The sequence below is a fragment of the Podarcis vaucheri genome (assembly GCF_965113315.1).
Source record: "Podarcis vaucheri genome assembly, chromosome: 7".
In the NCBI taxonomy this organism is placed as follows: Eukaryota; Metazoa; Chordata; class Lepidosauria; order Squamata; family Lacertidae; genus Podarcis; species Podarcis vaucheri.
This window is the reverse complement of record NC_138765.1, coordinates 60,744,829-60,766,108: the sequence shown is the minus strand read 5'-3', so window position 1 is coordinate 60,766,108 and position 21,280 is coordinate 60,744,829. Positions and strand designations below refer to the sequence as shown.

General features: G+C 45.6%; 1 protein-coding gene across 3 annotated transcripts in view; it reads right to left on the bottom strand.

The window, feature by feature from the left end:
• The window catches only part of ZNF423 (zinc finger protein 423), a 333,305-nt gene extending 312,808 nt beyond the window's left edge, over positions 1-20,497 (bottom strand). Inside the window, exon 1 of one of the 3 annotated variants that reach the window (XM_082232860.1) lies at positions 20,401-20,497. In XM_082232860.1, coding sequence (XP_082088986.1) covers positions 20,401-20,416 — 16 coding nt within the window. In that variant the 5' untranslated portion in view covers positions 20,417-20,497. Of the gene's footprint in view, positions 1-3,181; positions 4,820-20,400 lie in introns of those variants that run through there. The other 2 variants (XM_082232859.1, XM_082232861.1) reach the window with 2 other exon arrangements.
• Between the last annotated feature and the right edge of the window lie 783 nt (positions 20,498-21,280).

The window sequence follows — 21,280 nt, the reverse complement described above, 5'->3', positions numbered from 1 at the left end:
CTAATGCATCAGTTAAGGCTGTTTGCTAAGGTTTGCACCCATTGCGAAGGGGGAAACGAAAACAGATCTTTTTTGCAAGGTGCTGTTCATTGTACCAAGTGGTCAAAGACAGGCAGACACACACTCCGCTCCCATTCTGCCAAGGGCACACAAGTCTTTAAAATGGATGGTTGGAGGGGTTGGGGAGAGTGCAAGCACCTTCACACCACATGGAGTAAGTGGCTGAACTCCCTCACCCCACAAACAGACATACAGAGCCAGATTGTGGGGATAACCTTTCCCTCTCCCTCATAATCGAACCTCGTTTTGTCTAACCAATTGAAAACTGTTCATTAATACAAGTTTTAAAGCCATTCCTCCTGATTTTATACAAGGAAAAGGATGGAGGATAAGAGAGTGGGGGGGGAGGCTTTATGGAAACCAAGACCAGAGGGGGATCAAATCACGTCCCTGTTACAAAACCCCATTAACCTGCCCATGGCAAGGAATAAAATCTTACGGTGGTGGCAACAAGAAGGGAGAAAGAGCAGTTATTTTACTCTCCTGCCCACATAAAAATCATTTCAGCATTAGCTGCCAACAGAATGTCACAAGACTGCCCTTGGGGGCAATGAACCAGGCCTGCTCTGCCTTGGTCTGTGGATTATTATAAGGCTGCTTTTGTTGAAAGAGGATGTGACTTTTGTTTGGCGGTGTTGGGGGGGGGCAGAATGGCTTGCAAATTCCACAGAGAAGAGGCAATTTAGAGGTGTGGGCTTTGGAAGGCGGACATGGGTTCAACTTTTCAAGATCAGCAAAAGCTAGAGAACTGTGGGGAGCCAGTGTTTGAGATGGGCCATTGAGCATCATATGAAAAGCCCTGCTGGATCCAACCAAAGGCGTATCTAGTCCTGCTTCCTGTTCTCACCCTGGTCCAGCAGAGGAGTGTTGGAGGCCCACAGGCTGGGCACAAGCATGGCAGCCCACCTGTGACCATCGGCACGTGGTACTACCTCAGATATTGGAGGCAATATATAGCCATCATGACTAGTAGCCATGGATAGGCTTATCCTCCAGGAATTTGCCTGAATGCCTTTTAAAGCTGTCTGAGTTGGTGACCATATATCATGAGGCAGCGAGTTCCACGGTTTAATTATGCACAGTGTGAAGAAGTACTTCCTTTTGTCTGTCCTGATTCACCCACCATCCAGCTGCATTGGACGCCTTCAGGTTTTAGAAGTGAGAGAGAGGAAAACCTCACTCTATCCCCTTTCTCCACACCACACATAATTTTACACAACTGGATCATGACACCATCACCCCACACTCACCTAATTCCTTTTTTGCAAACCCAAAGTCTACCAAGGTGGGATAAAGGAGGCTTTCTTCCTAGGGGATACATGGGGCATTGTGGAGAAGGAAGCTGAGCAGTTCAAAAAGAGCTAGGAGAATGGTAATCCATAGAAATATGTTGCCTTGGAAAAATTTCACCAAAAGTCTCAGTGAGCTCCTGGCCTTCCAACTCCAGAGTAAACCTGTTTACAACTTGCAGGCTAAGGCTACATTATGGAAATATTTCCACAGTCTCTGAAAACTGGCTCTGAAGTGAACAGTCAGTGAAACTCTTAACCTCAAAACTATAATACTTACAACTGGAGTTCTCCTGCCAACAGTCATCTGAAACTTGCTAGAACCTAAGTGGTCTACATCGGGCTATACTCCTAAATACTTTGTGCTACAAAGCTCGTCTACCTTTTTGAAAGACCCACCAAAACTTATTAAACTATTCACTGGTTCGAAGCTGCAGTGCTAAGATCTACTCTGGAGGTACCCATGAAACCCTTTCTGGATTAAGTGGCCCACCTACAGCTACAAACAACTTACTCTGGAGAAAGCCCAATGGAAACTCTGGAGTAAGGGCTTTGCGGATCCACATCTACAAGGCAATTTACCACAAGCCAGCCCTGGTGTTCCTTTTCAAGCCTTGTGGAGCCTACAGGACAGTTCTGGAGGAAGGAAAGTCAACGGTGGCTCATGGCTGAGCTGTCCACCACACCAATGTCTGTGTGTCTTGTCCCAAAGTGATGCGCTACCCAACCTGTAGAAGCCTATATATAATGTCATTGTGCACTGCCATACAAGGCAGTCCTGAAGCATTAGGCAACTAACCTAATGCCTGGAGTAAAAAGTCTACAGCTTGCAGCCCAGTTTGCCAGGAGGTAAAAATTGCCTACTGTGTCCAAACAAGTCTGAGTCATTCAACTGAATGAATGGTGTCCATCTCCCTCACCCATACGCTAGCATTCCTTATCTCAAATTTTAGCAAGGGTAAGCTCTTTAGGGTAGCAACCTTTCCACAATACTAAACTCATGGTGTAAGCATCTTGCGGCCCACACAAATCTCCAGGAAGAGGTTTGCATGGCAGGCCTACATAATTGCATCTGCAAATTGTAAAGGTAGCTCTTTTTAATTTGTTTAATGGCTTGTGACTTTCACTTGTGGTCTGTCCGCTGATGGGACGCGCGGTAACTCTCAAGTGGAAGTTGCCTTCTACAGAGTCAACCCACCTAGCCCAGAATTGCATCTACTCTTCAGGATTTCAGGTGGCAAATCTTCCCCAGCGCTACCTGGAGATGTGGGGCGGGGGTTGCACCTGGGACCTTCTACATGCAAGGCATTGGCTTCACTGCTGAACTAAAACTATTTTCAGAAAAAGAGAGGCATTCCTCTCTCCCCCTCACATGCCCCTCTCTTTTTTTGGAGTTCTAAGAGCCGACTCTCTTCCTCTCTCTCTCCGCGATATAACTTGAAATTGCAACTCAGCACAGATCAAGGGAATCTCCTCCCTCCCCGTCCTTTCTTCGCTGGTCCTGCAGCCTTGAAACCAAAACTCTCAATGAGGCGACGATGGAGACAGCTTGAGCCGCTGCTCCGCGGACTGAGCTTGGGGGGAAAGGGCAGCGAGTGGGGGGGGGGCGCTGGAGCAGCGAGGAAGGCTTCGCAAAATCGCAATCCCCGCCAAGCCTGGCCCCAGCCCTGATTGGTCACGCGGCAGAGGCAGGCAGGCTGCCTGGCTGGCGCTCACACCGCTTCCCGGAGCCCGGCGAGAGACTCCAGCGCCGGGCAGGATCCGCTTCAGACAGAGGCAGATCTCTCCACACACACAAACCCGAGCAGGATGCGTCCAGCCCAGGCGCTTACCTTTCACCGAGCGCGGCTTGGCTTGCTTCCTTCTGGACATTTCCAGCTCCGAGATTTTCTCTTTTTTTTTCTTCCTTCCTCCTCCTCCTCCTCTCCTTCTCGTCTTCCTTCCCCCCTCCCTCTTTTCCTTTCCCTCTCCTTTCCACCCCCCCTCCTCTTCCTCCTTCTCCCACTTGAAACTTTGCTGGCGGCTCCTGGAAGAGGCGAAGCGGTGGTGGCGGCGGCGGCGGCAGCAGCAGCGCCCGGATCGATTATTTGATTTCTCACTTCTTTGCCTGTTGCAATGCGGCAACTTCTGAGTCCCTTCTTTTTCTCTCTCTCTTTTTTCTTTTCTTTTAAGAAACACCCACTTCGGGCACCCAAAGACCTCGACCTTTCCCGGGCCAGAGACCCTCTTTGCCCCCCCCCCCAACAACCCGCTGCTTTCTCAAATGCAATTGAGTAAAATAAAAACGCGCGCACGCGACGTGGTGCAAATCAATAAATACAATTTTAAAAACACCGATTTAAACGTTTCGGGGGATTCCCCCCCCCTGTTTTTTTCCCACCCCTCTCTTTACTGCTACTCCTCTTCGCGTGTCCTCATTTAAAGTTTCTCCGGCTTTCCCACCACCAACAACTCTCTTTTTCTTTAAGCGCCGTTCAGACTTTCTAAAGCGACGCAACCCATTTGCAAAACAAGCGCGATCTTGCGCTCGAGGGGGGCGGAAAAGGGGTCAGCGGCAACAACGAAATACGAGGTGGGGGAGAAGGTGGCAGCTTTGGGTTTATTTAATTCTCTTTCTCTCCCCCTTCCAGCAACCTGGTTGCATTAAAAAAAACAACTCTCTGTATCTTCCTCCCCCTTGGGTCTAATGTACCCCGCTCTCTCCCTCCTCCTCCTCCTTTTCTGGGCTGCTTCCCCCCCTCCCTCTGCTTTTAATCCCCCCTGACCTCCTTCGCAATAAAAGGTTTTGCTCGCTTTCCCCGAAAGAGGGGCGGCCAACAATGCACAATATTTGGGGAAAGATGCTTTCTGTCAATTAAAAAAAATATATCAAGGAGTGTGAGGTTGGATTCTTCTCTCTCTCCCCCCCCCCTTCCTCTTTCCCTTCTCTCTCTCTCTCTTTTGTGGGTCTTTTCACAAGCTCAGCGTGGCTCGGGAGCCGCGTCCTTCCCTGCGCCTGGCCGCCGGTCCGGGCTGGTGTCCTCCTTCGCCGCCTCCGCCTCCACCACCACCACCTCCTCCTCCTCCTCCCGCACAAACGCACTTCTGAAAACAAGGCAAATGTTTCTTGGCATGGATGCAGGGCTCGCTAGCTGCCTCCATGTGTTAATCGCGCCGAGGTGGTGGCCCTGATCCGCCTGCCTTCATCGCTGCTCTCGCCGCCGCAGCCGCCGCAGCCGCCGCCGCTTCCTTGGCTCTTAATTTTCTTGAGCGGCTCTCGCCAGCCAGCCTCTCTTTTCTTTGTCCTGGCTCTTTTTCCTCCTCCTGATCTTGCTGCTGGGGCTGCAGTGCAGACACACATAATAAAGCCAGGCTTGGCTGGAAATGTAGCTGAGTCCCAGCAGGAGGATGTGAGGAGTGGAGTCCCGGCGGGGGAGCGCTCTGATCCCGTAGGGAGCCCCGCACAGCCTGCGCTGATCAGACGGAGAGAGAGCCAACAGCACCGAGCCATGGACAGCCCTGGAAATACAGCTCGGGTCGCACGCAAAACACGGACCGGCGACGAGGGCGGAGGAAGGGGAGGAATCGAGCCAAGCGGCGGATTGGAGTCGGCCAGCCGAAGCCGCCTCCGAGGCGAAGGAGAGCGGGGGGAGGGAGACGGAGGAGGAGGAGGAGGAGGAGGAAGAGGCGGCGGCGAGGAGGCGCGCAAGCAGACGGACGCAGGGGTCGCCGAGGCTGCTGGCGCTTCCTCGCGGCCTCCCTCGCTTACACGCGCCTTGGCCGCCTCTGTAGCTGCAGCATCTGGGCTGCTGCATGGGGAAGCCTTTCTTTACCCCCCCCCCCCAAAAAAAAACACCATTACAATTTTCTCTTCTTTTCCTCTTATTTCTGACCTACTTTGATCACCCTCCACACTATTTTCTTTCATTCCTCCATCGCAAGTCCTCCCCCCGTCTTCAACTTCCCATTTTGCTTAGATTTTAGACTCCCTTTGTACTCCGGATTATTATTATTTGGATGGATTGAGCGCACGCACGGCCCTTTTTATTTTTCCGCCCGTTCTTTTCTCCAACCCAAACTTTCAGAGAGAGAAAGAGGAAGGAAATCTTACGCGTTTTTTTGTTTATCGTTTCCTAATGTGAAGCTGAACCCCTCTAACATTGCTTTGGTTTGAAAGACCAGGCGGCAGCAAGGTCATCATTTGCAATTCCAATCCGACGCTGTGCAGGTTTACTCAGAAGGAAGGCGCAGTTTTGGTTCAATGGAGCATGCACCTAGATGCGTAAGAGCGCAGCGCAGCACGGACAGATTTACTCGAATGTAAGTCCAGCAAAGTTCAGCGTGGGGTTTAAGCTCAAATAAAGCTGTGGGTCGTATGCACACTTTTCCTGGGAGTGAGGCCCATTGGCTTACTTAGGTACATAAGAAGCCAGTATGTTTTACCACCTATATGGTAAACGTAGGTACATAAGAAGCCAGTATGTTTTACCACCTATATGGTAAAATGGTATGTTCTTAAACTGTGCTGCAGGAAAGCCCAAGTGCTTTACTCAAAAGTAAGACTCATTAAGTTCCCACAGGATTGCAGCTTCAAAAGTATCAGGTAGACATCTGATTCACAGCTTTGGAAGCTGAGCTAAATGGGCCTTTAAGTATGGGAGTATGGAATTGCCTTTACTGAATCCAGGGAAAGGATGAGCTGGAATAAAGTGAGCATTTGCTGAGGGATGGATTATGGGGTGTGTGAACACTGCAACATGATAGTAGTTCAAGTGGGTGATCAGTGAAGACAAGGAGAACAGGATTCAATTCATTGTTCCAGACTGGCAAAATAATTTTTTCCCCCTCAGGATACGAAAGTTATTAATTTTCTGCCACAGATTGGGATGGTGGCCAGTAACGTAGTCAGCTTTAAAAAGGGGCTAGACAGATTTGGGGAGAATATGCCTGTCACTGGTCTATTACTAATGACAGTCCTTCTGAAAAGCTGTGTATAAATACTTTAAATAAATGAGCTTACTGTATATGGAACCTCCAAGTTAAAAAGCAGCATACCTCTGAAAAACAGCTGGTGGGAGCCACAGTGCAGGGAAGACTTGCTTATGGGCATCTGGGTCAGCCCCTGTGAGAAACAGAATATTGGAAGAGAGGAACCTTTGGTCTGACCAAGTGGGGCTCTTATTGTTTCCCCAAACCAATAGCTGAGGCATGCTTCACTCTTAACCCCTCCCCTCAAAAAAACACCAAACCCAGACTTTTAGGACTATAAGAACCACGTATTTTCAGAGAAGCGCATCCATGGTTCTGCATTCAGCCAACTGAGATGAGGTGAGCCACGGGGGGGACCACTAGGGGCGCATTGGAAGATGGCCGACAATAACATCTCTCCGACCCACACGAGGTAATTAAAAGGCTGTGATGGGAGTAAGCAGCCTCCCTGCCCCCCCCAAGGGAATGGGGGGGGACTGCCCTTGCCTGCTGTGCCCATATATACCACCCCCGAACTTGAGGGAGTGGGGGCACTAGGCAGAAAGCCCTTGTGTGGATTTCGGCTCTCCTGGACGCTGTCTCTGATTTGCGCCACTAGCTGCAGCAACTTCCAAAGAAACAATTAGGAAGAAGCAAATGCACATATTTCAAGGAAGAATGGGGAGTAAAGACTGCTAATTGAAGGGATCTCTGAGAAAGAAGATGGGTCGGATAAACAGGAATATATCATGAGAAGACACACCAAGGCTCGGTATGTTGGCAACGGGACTGGATGGGGGGGGAACTTTCCTTTCTTTCTTCTATGTGATTAACCAATAATCCCCACACACAAGTCAGAAATGCCGCTTAAATGACCTAAGATGGGTGATTTAAGACTGTGTGGAGATAATTTCTAACCAAAAGCATGTTTTAAGGAGATCGTGGAAAAGTACAAGAGCTTTGGGATGACGCAGTAAAAAACAGCGTCGCCATTTTGGGAAGTTCTGTCAAAAGATTTATGTCTGGGAGGAGGAATGCATTTGTTTTCATACTGCGGGCGAAGCTCCTCAGAGGACTAAAGAAAGCGACAGATTTGTGAAGATTAATGATGGAAAGAGTGCTTTTATTTATGGAAGTGATGATATATGGAAACCATCTCGATATGGTTATTGGACAAACGGAAAAATTCACACAGAATTATAATTTGTGTTTACCTGCTTAAGGAGATTATCAGAAGAGATCACAAAGAAAAAAGAAAAATATATGAAAATAACAAGATGAGATGTGGGAACAGCAAGACAGGACTGGATAGAATTGTGAACATTATTTGGACAGATTTGTAGACATTAATGCAGCAGCAAGAAGATGATTGGAATCCCCTTCAGAACTTGAAATATGGGTACCCCCAACAAAAATTTAAAATTCGGCTTTGTAATTCGGAATTTATGTGATTTGATTTGATTGGTCGGTTAATAAAAATTATTTTAAAAAAAGAGAGATGAGGTGAGCCACTCATACAGAGATGCCATGGGATGCCTCTTCTGAGATCCAGTCATACGCTCCCTCTACTCCCACGTGAGGAAACTGACCAGAATGTGGAGAGATCAGTGAATCTTGCAGAGATACAATGGACAAACCCTGACTTGTTCTTCTGCTTTAAAAGCAGCAGATCGTACCACTTAGACCTAGCAGAGTTTCAGATGTTAGCTAAAAAGCTCCAGCATCCCTCACCTAGTCAGAAACCAAGCATCTTTATGTCTGCTATTCTGCCCAGACAACTTAGATTGAGATACCACTAACTAACCTTTCAGTTCATTTAGAGTTGGTTTATAGGGCCTCCTAAAGTTAGGAGGTTTCAATTGCCTAAAACCATGTGGAATGATAGCCCCCAAATACTTAAAATTCTCACAACACAGGGTGAAACCAAAAACAGTAAATAGTCAAATGTGGTCCTCAGGTGGCATGTTAAGGGATAGAACTATAGTTATAGTGTAATTAATTTCCAAGTCTGCCACACTATGGAACTGCTCCAAAGACCCATTCAGGTCTGTGAGGGCAATGTGGGGATCAAACAGGATTAATAGCATATCACCCTCAAACAGGTTGAGTCTGTGTTTGGGACTCCTCACATCCACTATCCCCTCCACAGTGCACTGAGATCAGACAATCTTAACCAAAACCCCTTATTATCAAAGCAAAGAGCAGAAGCAATAGAGGGCACCCTTGTTTGATGCCTTTAGAACGCTGATGCTCAAGGAGTTGAAGCTGTTGCCTGAAATCATTGTTGGAAAGCGTGGATGCAATTGGTAGATCAAGTGCATAAACCTGTCCCCAGATGTAATTTATCTAAACAGTATTTTCGGGGAAATCCCACTCCACTCAGTCAAATGCCTTGAAGGCATTCTTAACAATGACTTTTCCAAATATCAACTTAGCTACTGCTGGGAAATACAGCCAGGTGGCAAATAACACTGTTTAAACCTAGAGCTAAAGTGGGGCTTGGGCTTCTCAGCTTCGGGCTTCACTATGGTGCTTCCAATTTTTAAAAAATCTGCATTATTGAGGAGTCTGTGGACTTCCCATGGGTAGAGCTGGAACTGCCCCCCTCAGTGCCTTCACTGGAGGCCTTACATTTTCTACACCCTACTTGATCTGCTGTTAACAAGCTCAGCAAACCTTTCTTGCAAATTACAGTGATGATGTGGCAAGGCTGAAAGCTAGCTCTGGGGATGTCCCCCCACTGACCCTGATCCTGCATCACTCTGCGTTTTGGCATACTGATAAATGCCTTCTATCAAAGAATGGAAGGTTGGGAGCCTCTTTGGCATTTGTGATATTGTGATCTGGGACCATCCCATTCCCCAAAGGACTCTGCCTGAAGCTCTCCAAGGCGTTCGCTTCAACTGGTTCCAGGTTTTCCAAATCTGCTTATTTGCTTTTCAGCTGATCAATGAGGGAGAGGGGCTTTGCTCTTTGGCAGATTTATTAGTCCCTCTGCACTTACCTGAATAAGTGCTTAACGACCGTTAATTTGTGGGAGACTCAAATGGCTTGCGGGTAGATTGGGAAGAGAACCTCACTATTGTGGTATAGGAAGTCAACCTACCCCCTAAAAGCATCTCAGATAGAATCCAGGAGGCCTCTTCTGTAAACTCCTGCTGTGGAACTGGACCCCAGTGTGGCATTCTCCTCTAATTGCTAGAGGGGATGTGATCACAATGGAACCTTCCTGCATATGTGATGGGAGTTTCCCATCATGCTGCTCTTTCGGGAGTGAATGTTTAGGAAATGGAGACCATCACTGGTCAAAAATTAATCCTTGAACTGGGTCTTGCATGATTATCTTTATCTGGCTCTGATACAAAGATTTGTTTTTTCTCCTTACTGGTGGCACCATGGATTGAGGTCACTAGACATTGGAAGTTGGGAGTCAGACCCCTCTATAGCAGGCTGGCTGAAGTGTGCTTTGGATTTTTCACTGTATGAGTGCCTCACACGATACTGCAGAGTTGCCAGGAATGAATCCCAAACTGCTCACTTTGATAGAAGCTGGATTCCATTTTTCAGCTTGGTTAATACAACCATGGAACTTCATTCACAGGTGCTAACTCATGCCTCTGCAATCACACAAACTTTTTCAGTGGATTGTTGCTGTATTCTGATTTTCTGTATACTGTTTTGTTTCTCATCTTTTTTTTACTTTTATTGGAAATTTTATTTACAACATAACATGAACCCCCCACCCCCAATACAGAAATCCACCCTCATTAAACATGAACATACCATACAATGAGCATAACATACAACAATACAAACAACCAAATAAAAGACTTTCTTTATCCTGTATCTGGCCTTCTTATTTACTTCTTATAAGCTGTTTCCTTTATGAATAATTATTAAGATTTTTCTAATTATAACTTAAATATCCACAAAGTCTCCTGCAGACATTAATCGAAACAAGTCCAAGTTTGTATTTTAGGGCACTGTTTTGTGAAGTATTCTCTGCATTTCCCCCATGCTTTTTGAAACTCTTGTCTAGTGTGTATCTCATCTAGTGATTGTTTGCTTCTGTGCCCTGCTTGTTGAAAACTTCATTAAAATATGGGGACTAGAGAGTAAGAAACCAACCAAAGAACAATAGTAATTGATGCCAGAAAGACTGCACAGTCCCATTTCCCTAAACATCCTATCAGAGTTCTAGAGCCAGAAAACTAGTTGCATATAACCCAAATTGCCACTTGACTCACATCATTGGCTTACATTGTTAATTATTCTCCACAGGTAGAGATATAGGTGCCACTCTACAGAAAGCCCTACATTCTCTATACTGATAATTCAAATGGGGGGGGGCGGATTCCAAGCTAACCTCATAGCTGCTTTGAGCTGAGTCTCCAAGCATTTTACAATTTTCTTAATTTGCAACCCTGCTAACAAAGGCCATTACCACTTCCTTCTCCTCCTTTTTTAACCTCCTGTCCAAGAAAAAACAGAAACAACCTTCTTCCTATGGCTTCTAGTGCCAATGCTTTATGGTACAGTAAAAACGTTAACATTCTTTTCCTGATCAATACTTTCTGTCTTAAAAGACACTGAGAGGAAAATTCATTCCCTAGCTTGCTAGTTATTCTGGACAACCTGAAACCATTAAACACACACACATACCACAACAACCTGCGTCCCACAGAGATAAATTACATGATCTTGTGGTGGAAACAAGAAAACAGGTAAATATTTCTTCGATCATTTGTAAAACAAGATTAGAAACACTGTTTTAGTGGGCAATCCTATATCCACTTGCTTGGGAATAAGCCACATTGAACTCAATGGGACTTACTTTTTAGAATTCATTATTGCTTTTATACCCTGCCATTTCTGCAAGGAGTTCCAGGTGGCGTACATGGTTCTCTCCCTGCCTCATTTTTATCTTCACAACCCTGTGAGGTTAGTGAAGCTGAGAGGTGACTGGCCCAAAGGAAGCCTCATGACTGAGTGAGGATTTGGACCAAGGTGCCTTCAGTTGTAGCCGAATATGCTGATCACTACACTGGCTCTATACATCGCATATTTTAGTATTATTTATTTGATGTATTAGTTACCTGTTAAAAAAAAACATCTCTCAGTAATTTATATACTATACATCTATATCTATATCACATCAGTATATGACCAGGATTGTGCTGTAATCTGTTACACCTTAAAGGACCCATAATTCTTTCTGAATATCTAGGATAATTTTTAAAGTTGAATAAGAGCTTCATGGTTGTTTTTTAAAACAACAACAACAACCTTCATTTCCAAAGTATTTTCACAAGCACACCAACAAAAACATTCCTAATTACAACTTTTTTTTAAAAAAGGACCCCTGACAGTTAAGTCCAGTCGCAAACAACTCTGGGGTTGCTGCGCTCCTCTCACTTTACAGGCTGAGGGAGCCAACGTTTGTCCGCAGACAGTTTTTCCGGGTGATGTGGCCAGCATGACTAAGCCGGCTTCTGGCGAACCAGAGCAGCGCACGGAAACACCATTTACCTTCCCACCGGTGCAGTACCTATTTATCTACTTGCACTTTGACGTGCTTTCGAACTGCTAGGTTGGCAGGAGCTGGGACCGAGCAACAGGAGCTCACCCCATTGCAGGGATTCGAACCGCCGACCTTCCGATCGCAAGCCCTAGGCTCAGTGGTTTAGACCACAGTGCCACCCACATCCCTCTGAATATCTAGGATTTAAAGTAGAATCAGAGCTTCATGGTTGTTTTTTAAAACAACAACAATCTTCATTTCCAAAGTATTTTCACAAGCACACCAACAAAAACATTCCTGTCTAATTACAACTTTACCTCTTGATAAAATATTTTTTATAAGCAATTGGGGAGTCCACAATCTCAGCCCAATGCAGGTCTCGGGAGATATAATACAGCCTGCTTCTTCTATGCAGAGATGTTCAGGAACATCCCTTCAGGCAATGTGTTCCCCCCTCCCAACCCATATCTTTGCATCCCCTCCTCCCCTCAACTTCAGCCCTAATTATGGCTAGCAAGGCATCCACACTGGCACTTTTGTTTATCTTTTGCTCAGCAGCAACTGGTGCCTGATGGAATTAGGGCAGAAGGCAGGGAAACCAAAGTTGGTCAGTAGCAAACTAAAGATTGCAACCCTGGCTTTAAAATTGTGATTTGAACTAACTGCAGTTGGCAGAAACACTGATGTATGCCTAGTGCTTACCATGGTTAGTTTGGAAATGGTAGAAGAAAGGGAAAGAAGGAGGGCTCATGCTTCCAGGATGCTCCCAATCTCCTAGCCATGGCTACAGTATGTCTGCACTGGGCCACAGAGTTAAACATGCTTAAGTTCCCTGAAAATAAATACAGCAGGGGTTGGAACTTGCAACAAAGTGATATTATCTGCAACCCCTAAAGGAGTTCTCCCGTAGAGGTCTCCAGCCAGCTTGGAACAGGAGACATGGAGTGCCTTTCAGGGCTCTCAGAGAACTTCAGTTTAATTTCTTATCCTTTTGAAATATTCACCTGCTGTGCTCTGTTCTGCTGAAGGGCACAGGATCAGGGGCAGCTGCCAGTCTTGAACTTCAGCACTTTTGCTTTATAGCTGAAGGCAGGGAGCTTTTTAACCCCACTTTGTGCATCCCTCCCAACACTGTTTGGAATCATGTAACACTGATCCTTTTTGTGTGTGTGTTGTAGTCCAACACCTGGGGACCCAAGGATGGGAAAGGCTGTGCCCTGAGCATCACAATACCTCCCCTGCCTCTTGTTTCTCCGTGATTCCATCCCAGCTACGAACCTGTCGGCACATACCACCTATGCTTTTCATTAGAGGGAGATATGGTGGTTATTTGCTCCATCGTTTAAAACGGCCTTTTAAAATACGTTGTATTGTTTACATACACACACACACCCAAAGAGAGAGAGAAAGGTGACAAGCAATGACATAATTAAAAAAAAAAAAGTAGTGAGACCACACAGTGATGCTAAAAGTCAATCAGCCAGAGAGACAAGGCATGCCCGTTTTCTGAGGTTAATGTTTAGACCTCTGTCTAATGATTCAGTTGTAGACCCAGAGCTTTGAGTTGTGGCTTTGCTGTAATATCTAAGGGTTAGGATCTCGTAGCACAGGAGCAGGTCCATGTACAAGTTTAATAAAAGGGTTTTGTTTTCAACCCGTTTTGTTGTCTCTCAGGCGTCTTATATCTTCATTTATGAGAGTTTTAATAAAAAAAAAAATACTATCTTGGCAGAAAGTGGAGCAACAAAGATTAAGTGCTGTTGGAACTTTCACATCCCCTTGAAATGCTTGATTGCTTTCTTGCAGTGTTTTCATCATTTTTTTATTATTAATTTATGGACTACTCTTCAATTTAAATATCCTCAGGACAGCTTACACAGTAACAATGAAACAGGTATCATAACAAGAACAGCAGATAGAAACTGGCAGCAATCTTTTTAAAAAGAAGAACAATTAAGAGCCTGTGAAAATAAAATAGCTCTTCACCTGGTGAGTCTCTCTGGGGAAAGTGTGTCTATAAATCGGATTGTAGTATCCTGTGGGTTTGGGAAGGGGACTCAACTGTGAGGAAGCCTTGAAGTGGGTCTGCCCTAATAGCAGGAAGCAGCTGCCTCCATCACAGCCAGATAAAGTTCAATAGCAGTATTTATTTGTGAATAACAGGTCAACCATTCAGCATAGCCACCAGGACTTGCTACATAGGTAAGATTAAGGGTGCATTCAGACAAGGGGATCAATACATTGGTTTTCCTGGTTATATTGATAGAGGTTCTGTGCCAAGTTCTAACTTTTCTTTTACACAGTGTTACCTGTTGCGTTGTGGAACTGTGGCTTTTGGATCAACATACTGCCCTGTCATTCACACCAGTGGACATCATCTGACACATCGCCACCACTTTTGCACATGCGCACTTCTGTTCCTTCATGATTCGCCCATGAAAATGGCAGAAAAGAACTTTATGCTGGAATACAACCCCAAAATTTGTCCCATAGTGTGATCAATGAAAGTCAGGCACCAAACTCCCATGACTTTCTAAGCTAACAGGGTGGGAAATTGATATATTTTTTTCCTGGAAGCAATTAACATATAAATGAGCACTAAACTTCCACTAGATTCTGCTGGAATTCCAGAAGTGTCACATAAAATGTGGAACTTATCAGTTAAGGAAATGTTGGGAAAATTGAACAATGTGCTGTCTGAATGCAGCAAAAGATTCCTGCCTTGCAGGGGGTTGGACTAGATGACCCTCACAGTCCCTTCCAACTCTACAATTCTATGATTATAAGGTTCCAGTTAGTTCCCACTGAGCTATAGAGTGCATACCATCCAACTTTTTCAGATAAAAAACCAGGATGCACATCTTCCGGGATGCGCTCCGGGCAAGTCATGTGACCTGCACTGCGCTCTCGCCACCCAAAAAGCATCCGATTGGTGCTTACCCTAATGTAGGTTGTAAGGCTGGCCCCCCAGCAGGGGAAAGGCAGTACAAGTGTGTGGGTGTTAGAGAGGGGGGAGAAATTTGATTCAGTTGGCATTGAAAGGTAAACCTACCTCATTTCACTTTCTGAAGCAATACACAAACTGAACTATAGCCTTTCTCTGAATTTTTGCACACCTCCAATTTTTGCAGTGCAGTTCTTCAGCCAAGCAATGTGATCAAGAACGCAAATGCTCAGCTAACATGTGCATAGAAATGCACAGCTCAGTGGGGGGAGGGGGACCTGCAGAAATGCATTTGATTGGGGGGGATATAAATATTTGCAAAAATGTTTATATTAGTAAAAAATGTGTGCTTCGGGACAAATTTGCCCCCCAAATGCTGCTGAATTTTCAAATTTACTTTTTTTTTAAAGTAAAGTAATAGCAAAGTGATGCATAAATGTGGAGAACTGAACTTAAGACTGAGATAAATTAAAACAGATTCACGCATCCCTAGTGTGCGTGTGTAAGTGTGTTGGTGGGAGGGAGGGAAGGAGTGCACATGTGTGTGCATGTACAAAAACAGGCATCAGAGGTGCTACTTGGGTCCCTGCAGCTCATAGCAGAAGAGCCCAGATGGCCAACCTCAATTAATCGAGACTATTTTTAAAACATGATCAAGCCATTAATCAGCTAATTGTGCCAATTAATCACTTTACACATTCTGTCCTAAAGAGAGCGTGTTAACAGAGCGCATGGCTCCTAGTGAGAGATTCACTGTGACTGTAAGTGCCATGATTCTGCTTATCTGTACAAGAAAAGGGTTGAGGGGGTCAGGCGGTATGGAGACTTTACATTCTAGTTCAGCGTTGTGGAATATTGGCGTGAATTAGATCAGCCGTGATGCTGGCAAGTGCAGCCAATGACTGTTCTTTTGGAAGCCACCACCAGTCTAGGTCAGCAATCAATTCTCCCAGAAAGCCACTGTGAGAAAACAGCTAAGAGTGAAGGTGAACCCAGAGTGGTCATAAGGATATTCTGTTTGCACAGGCACCATACAGAGGGATGCTTGAGGGATCTGGTTTTTGCAGATTCTTAAATGAAAATTTACCTGACCCACACCTCTTGAACTAGAGCTAGCCAATGCAATGCCCTCCAGATGTTTTGGACTACAACTCCCGTCATTCCCAGCTAGCATGGTCAATGGTCAGGAATGATGAGAGATGGTACCTGGAAGACATCAAGTTGGCTACTTCTACAGCAGTTGTCTGGAGATTAAAGTAGGGTAAGCCTGATTCACTAGAGGTGTCAAGTCAGGAGCACTCCAGGGGATTTCAAGGCTCCAAGGTGAGACCTGGTGATGTCACAGGGGGTGGACTGCAGTTGCTATGAGCATGTCAAATAAAAAGTCTAACACATGAGCAAATATGTCACTAGTTGAAAATTAAGATAGATACCTTAGGAGAGGGCATGGAGACTTCAGGTCAGCCCGGGGGGGGGGGGGTCTGGCAACCCTATGATTTACACTATGAGCTCATTGAACCAGGGCTGGGGAAGCTGATGCTCTCCAGACATTGCTGACACCAACTGCCATCATTCCTGACCATTGTCCATTCTGGCTGGGGTTGATGGGCTTTGAGTCCCTTCATCTGGAGAGCTATAGGTTCCCTGCGTTATAGAATGAGTGTGATACAAATGTGCTTAATAATAACTCTCTTTGCCATGCTCTCCATCCCTCCAGTGGCTCCACTAACCCTCATTCACTTGGGTCGTTAGGGGAAATTGCTTGAAAGAGCATTAGGAGACGTGTATACTAAGATGTCTAATTTTCATGAGAGTTAAAAAAAAATATTGCAGACTGTTGTGGAAATGTGATGAACTGAATGTAAGCTGGAAAGATGAGAAACTGAGAGACACCGAAATCAACAGATTTGCTTATTCCCAACCAGTGCATTACCACGAAAGCATGGACATCTGACACCATTGTTGCAACAGCATTGTGTGCCTGTTGCAAGCAGATATGGAGACATAAATAGTAGTGTGGAAAAACCTGAATGCCAGTTTAGGATCCAAAATGAGGTGGATGATGAATAGTAAAGATCTTGCACTTGCCCAGTTTTAACACAATAATTTAAATGTTGTGAATGACTGTATACTGAGTTGGAAGAACAAACACCTAGTCTTCTATGACCCAATACTTGCTTGTTAAAGGATTACTTTCAGGGGTTTTGTGTTTTCATGTGTGCAAAGAATAAGGAAGAATGTTCCCTAAAGGTAAAGGACCCCTGACAGTTAAGTCCAGTCTCAAACAACTCTGGAGTTGCGGCGCTCATCTCGCTTTACAGGCCGAGGGAACCGGCGTTTGTCCGCAGACAGTTTTTCCAGGTCATGTGGCCAGCATGACTAAGCCACTTCTGGCGCAGCAGAACACCGAAACCAGAGCAGCGCACGGAAACGTCATTTGCCTTCCCACCAGAGCGGTACCTATTTATTTACTTGCACTTTTTGGCGTGCTTTCGAACTACTAGGTTGGCAGTAGCTGGGACCAAGCAACGGGAGCTCACCCCACTGCGGGGATTCAAACCACCGACCTTATGATCGGCAAGCCCAAGAGGCTCAGTGTTTTAGACCACAGCACCACCCACAGTCGTGTTGATAGGCAAATGTCATCACACCAAGAGCTGCAGAACAGCATTGCTCTTTAAGGACAGTAAAATATCTCAAATGGGAAGCACAAAGGCTTAGTCAAAATATACATGAGATCAAAATGTGCAAAGGCAAGAGAGATACATCGGAAAGCCCAGGCAAAAGACTCAACTGGATGCCCTCTCGGTCTCTGCAGCATCCACACTTAAAGCCTCTGGACACTTCACATAAACAGATCATTAGCACCCTACATTTCAATCGAAACAGAGAAGTATGCGAGTAAGAAGCAAGCAAGTGGATGTATCAGGAAACAAAAATGCCCTGAAGAGAATGCACAAATCCTAAGAGAAATCACGTAGGTACTGGCGTTTGGCTACTTTTTCCCATTTGAACAAATTTTGGGGTGGGCATTGTAGGGAAGAAGTGTGCCCTGTCTCACATTAGAAGAGACTAACTGCTTTCACAATTGACTCACCTTCCTTCTCCCTCTCCCCAAATGGCCAGGGCCAGCCCAAACCATTTTGCTGCCTCAAGCAAAGGCCAAAATGGCACCCTCCACTCCACAAATGGCACCCTCCACACATACAGAAGCTGTCCATATACAGAATCAGCAAGGTCTGACCATCAGTCAGGTTGACTTCTGCATGTGGTATTGGACTAGGGGAATCTGGCCACTTTGGTATATCTCTCTGTTCCCCCCACCACACACTATCTCCACCACAATTTGCATTTTTGTGATAATTTCTCCTAACTTACAGTTTTCTATGCAATTTTGTATAATATACACGTTTTTACAAACCAATTTCCCCCTTGTATAATGCATTTTTGCATATTATGTTCACTGATGTACATTTTAATGCACACATTCTCCCCCAACACAAGCATTTTTGCACATGTTGGAGATTTGCATTGCAAACTTAGGAAAAGTGTGGAATTTGAAAGGTGACTGCGTTTCCGTTCGCACATTGCTTTGGAAAGTGTGAATTAGGTAGGCTTGCCTTCAAATGCATATTGAAATGACTTTCTCCCCTACCCATGGGTGGTAGCGGAGGTGCCCCAGTCAGGAAAACATCTTGGGCTAGTGCTGAACAGGTACTTTGAAAAAATGCAATGTGTGGAGCAGCCTTTACCACCCTTCAGGGAGGCAGACTTCCTTTAAGGAGAGTACACTGAGCTTTAGAGGGAAATGGGCCAGCAAGCCAAGGCAGACACAAGGTAGCTGTGTGTGTGTGTGTGTGTGTGTGTGTGTGTGTGTGTGTGTGTGGTGATCATGCCTATGCCACCACCTGCTTCCCAACTGAGCGGGGAACGGGGAAACAGAAACATGAATCAAGTACTGTTCTGCAAAATTAACAGTTTCCACTCACACCTCTTTTCCATGTCTCCTTTCCCTATATAATTAAGCAATAAGACAAGTCATACTGCGAGCTGCCACCGATTAATATACTCCTCAGGTGCACAGTGAGGCACAAGGCAATTGTAAAACCGGTATTTTAGAAGCGGCTATTTTCTTTCTTTCCCTTTTCTTAATGTTAAGATATTTACAGTTACACACATGCTTTTCTAAACGGCAGTAAGTTCGGCAAACCTGTAGTTTGGAGTGGGTGGCATCTGCGTGAGAACATTTGGTCTCTTATGTTCTTTGTCTCGCGGAAAAGCTCCACACACATTTAATGCAAGGTGGATATATTTGAGCCCATTCAGAGGAATTAGTCTAAATGGCCTGCAGCCTTCATTTTAGAATAGGTTTTTTTAGAATAGGAGCTGAAGAATATTTCCATGACGGCTGGCTAGTCCCAGATTCCCATAAGTGGACAAATGATGGAGGAGATCCATGATTGCATCTCTCTGCCCCCACTTTAAATTTTGTAAAAAGCAGTGGGTGCAAGTATTTATGGGAGAGGAGCCTGGACCAGAAGGGGGACCATGAGTAAAAAGCAGTGGAAGGAGATTATGTCACTGCTTGGGAAGGGTACATGTTAAACTATTGTCACAGGTGTATGCCAGCCAGTAATCACACAGTTCAAAGTTGGAGTTAACTCTTTATCAGCAAAACCACAGACTTGGCTGAGTGTCAGACCTAATGAGCTCATTCCCAGTAGTCTTACTCCATGAAAATCAGTTACCGAGACTGAAAGTCCCCACCTCTTCACAGGCAACTAAATCCCCTCCTCTCCAGGGCTTTCCCCAAGCAATCAGAGACTACGCCTGTGTGCAACCAACCTCTCATCTGCCCTTTTTATGCCTCTTCTAGTGCTGGGTGACAAGGATGGAGGGGAGCTTGTTGCAGCAGGAACAGGAGACAACTGTGACTCTTCAGCAGCTTGAATCATCTCTGCCTCTTGGCCCACTGGCGGAGGAAGAGGAGTGTGGAGGAGCGCACCAACCCCGGCAGCGCAATCCAGGTGGGGTGCCATCATGGCTGCCCCCTGCCTGCGCTGGGTGTCATGCCCCCACAGATGGCGGGGCGGCATGCCCCCGGGACGCATGCCAGCCCTGCCCCCGCTTGCTCTCCACCCCCCAGTGCCAGAGCATGAAGCTCCGCGACTGTCTTGGCCTTCTACTCTCCTGGTTCAGCTTCTGCCTCTGATTCTGCAACTGGGAACTGTAGCTCTGTGAGAGGGTAAGCTGCAAGCTCCCAGGATTGGGGGTGGGGAGGCTATATGCTTCAAATGTGCATGTTTGGTGTGGATGTGACCTATGTTCCTACAGTGGTGGTAAGAGGCACTATCGTGCCCTTCACCTCAAACAGGTTCTCATGCTTTCTCTCTTTCTCTCCCACACACTTGCTTTTTACATAAAAAGACGAGAAATCCCAACACACATCTCCATAATCACATCTTATTTGGCCAAATTTCCAGTTTTTTGCTGGACAGAAGCTCTGGACCCTTCACAGCTGTATAGCAAAAAGGAACCAACAGGTGAAAGCAACCCCTATGGCATCATCTTCAAGCTGTTAGTTCCCACGACTCCTGTGGAACTACTTCAGAGTAAGTCATTTGAATGAGGAAACTCACCTCTTTTCAGGGTCATCGTCTGACATCTCCAGTCAACTGGTGAAAGGCAGGCTTGGTGGAAAATCCAGACACGTTGCTGTGCAATTTGTGAAAAAGCCCACACCTAGGAGTGGAGATGAAGGAATCTGTCAGTTTTGCTCTCTCTTCTTTTTCTTATTTTTCCCTAATCTTAAATTTAGTTCTCCACATTTCCACATCAGTTTGTGATTTATTTATTTTAAAGCTCTCGTGAAAAGTCATTAGCAGATTTCTCCTAACATAAACACAGTTTTGCAGGCACTGTTCACTCATGCAATGCATTTTATATGGTTTTTTTTCTACAACTATAATGCATTTCTTAAAAGTAAAGGTAAAGGACCTCTGGATGGTTAAGTCCAGTCAAAGCAACTATGGGGTTGTGGCGTTCATCTCACTTTCAGGCCAAGGGAGCTCGCGTTTGTCCACAGACAGCTTTCCGGGTCATGTGGGTAACATGATTAAACCGCTTCTGGTGCAACAGAACAAAAGCCAGAGAGCACAGAAACTCCATTTACCTTCCTGCATCAGTGGTACCTATTTATCTACTTGCACTGGTGTGCTTTCGAACTGCTAGGTTGGCAGGAGCTGGGACAGACCAATGGCAGCTCACACTGTCGCAGGGATTCGAACTGCCAACCTTCTGATCAGCAAGCCCCAAAGGCTCAGTGGTTTAGATTACAATGCCACCCACATCCCTAATGTATTTCTAGGAACATGTTACCCTTGTATATCTGTTTTTGTACACATTACTTGGCTAGAGTACTGCATTGCAAATTTCAGAGAAGTGCAAATTTAGAAGGAGGACTGTGTTTTGGTTCATATATTGTTTTGGGAAAAACAAACTTTTTTTGAAAAGTTGTAC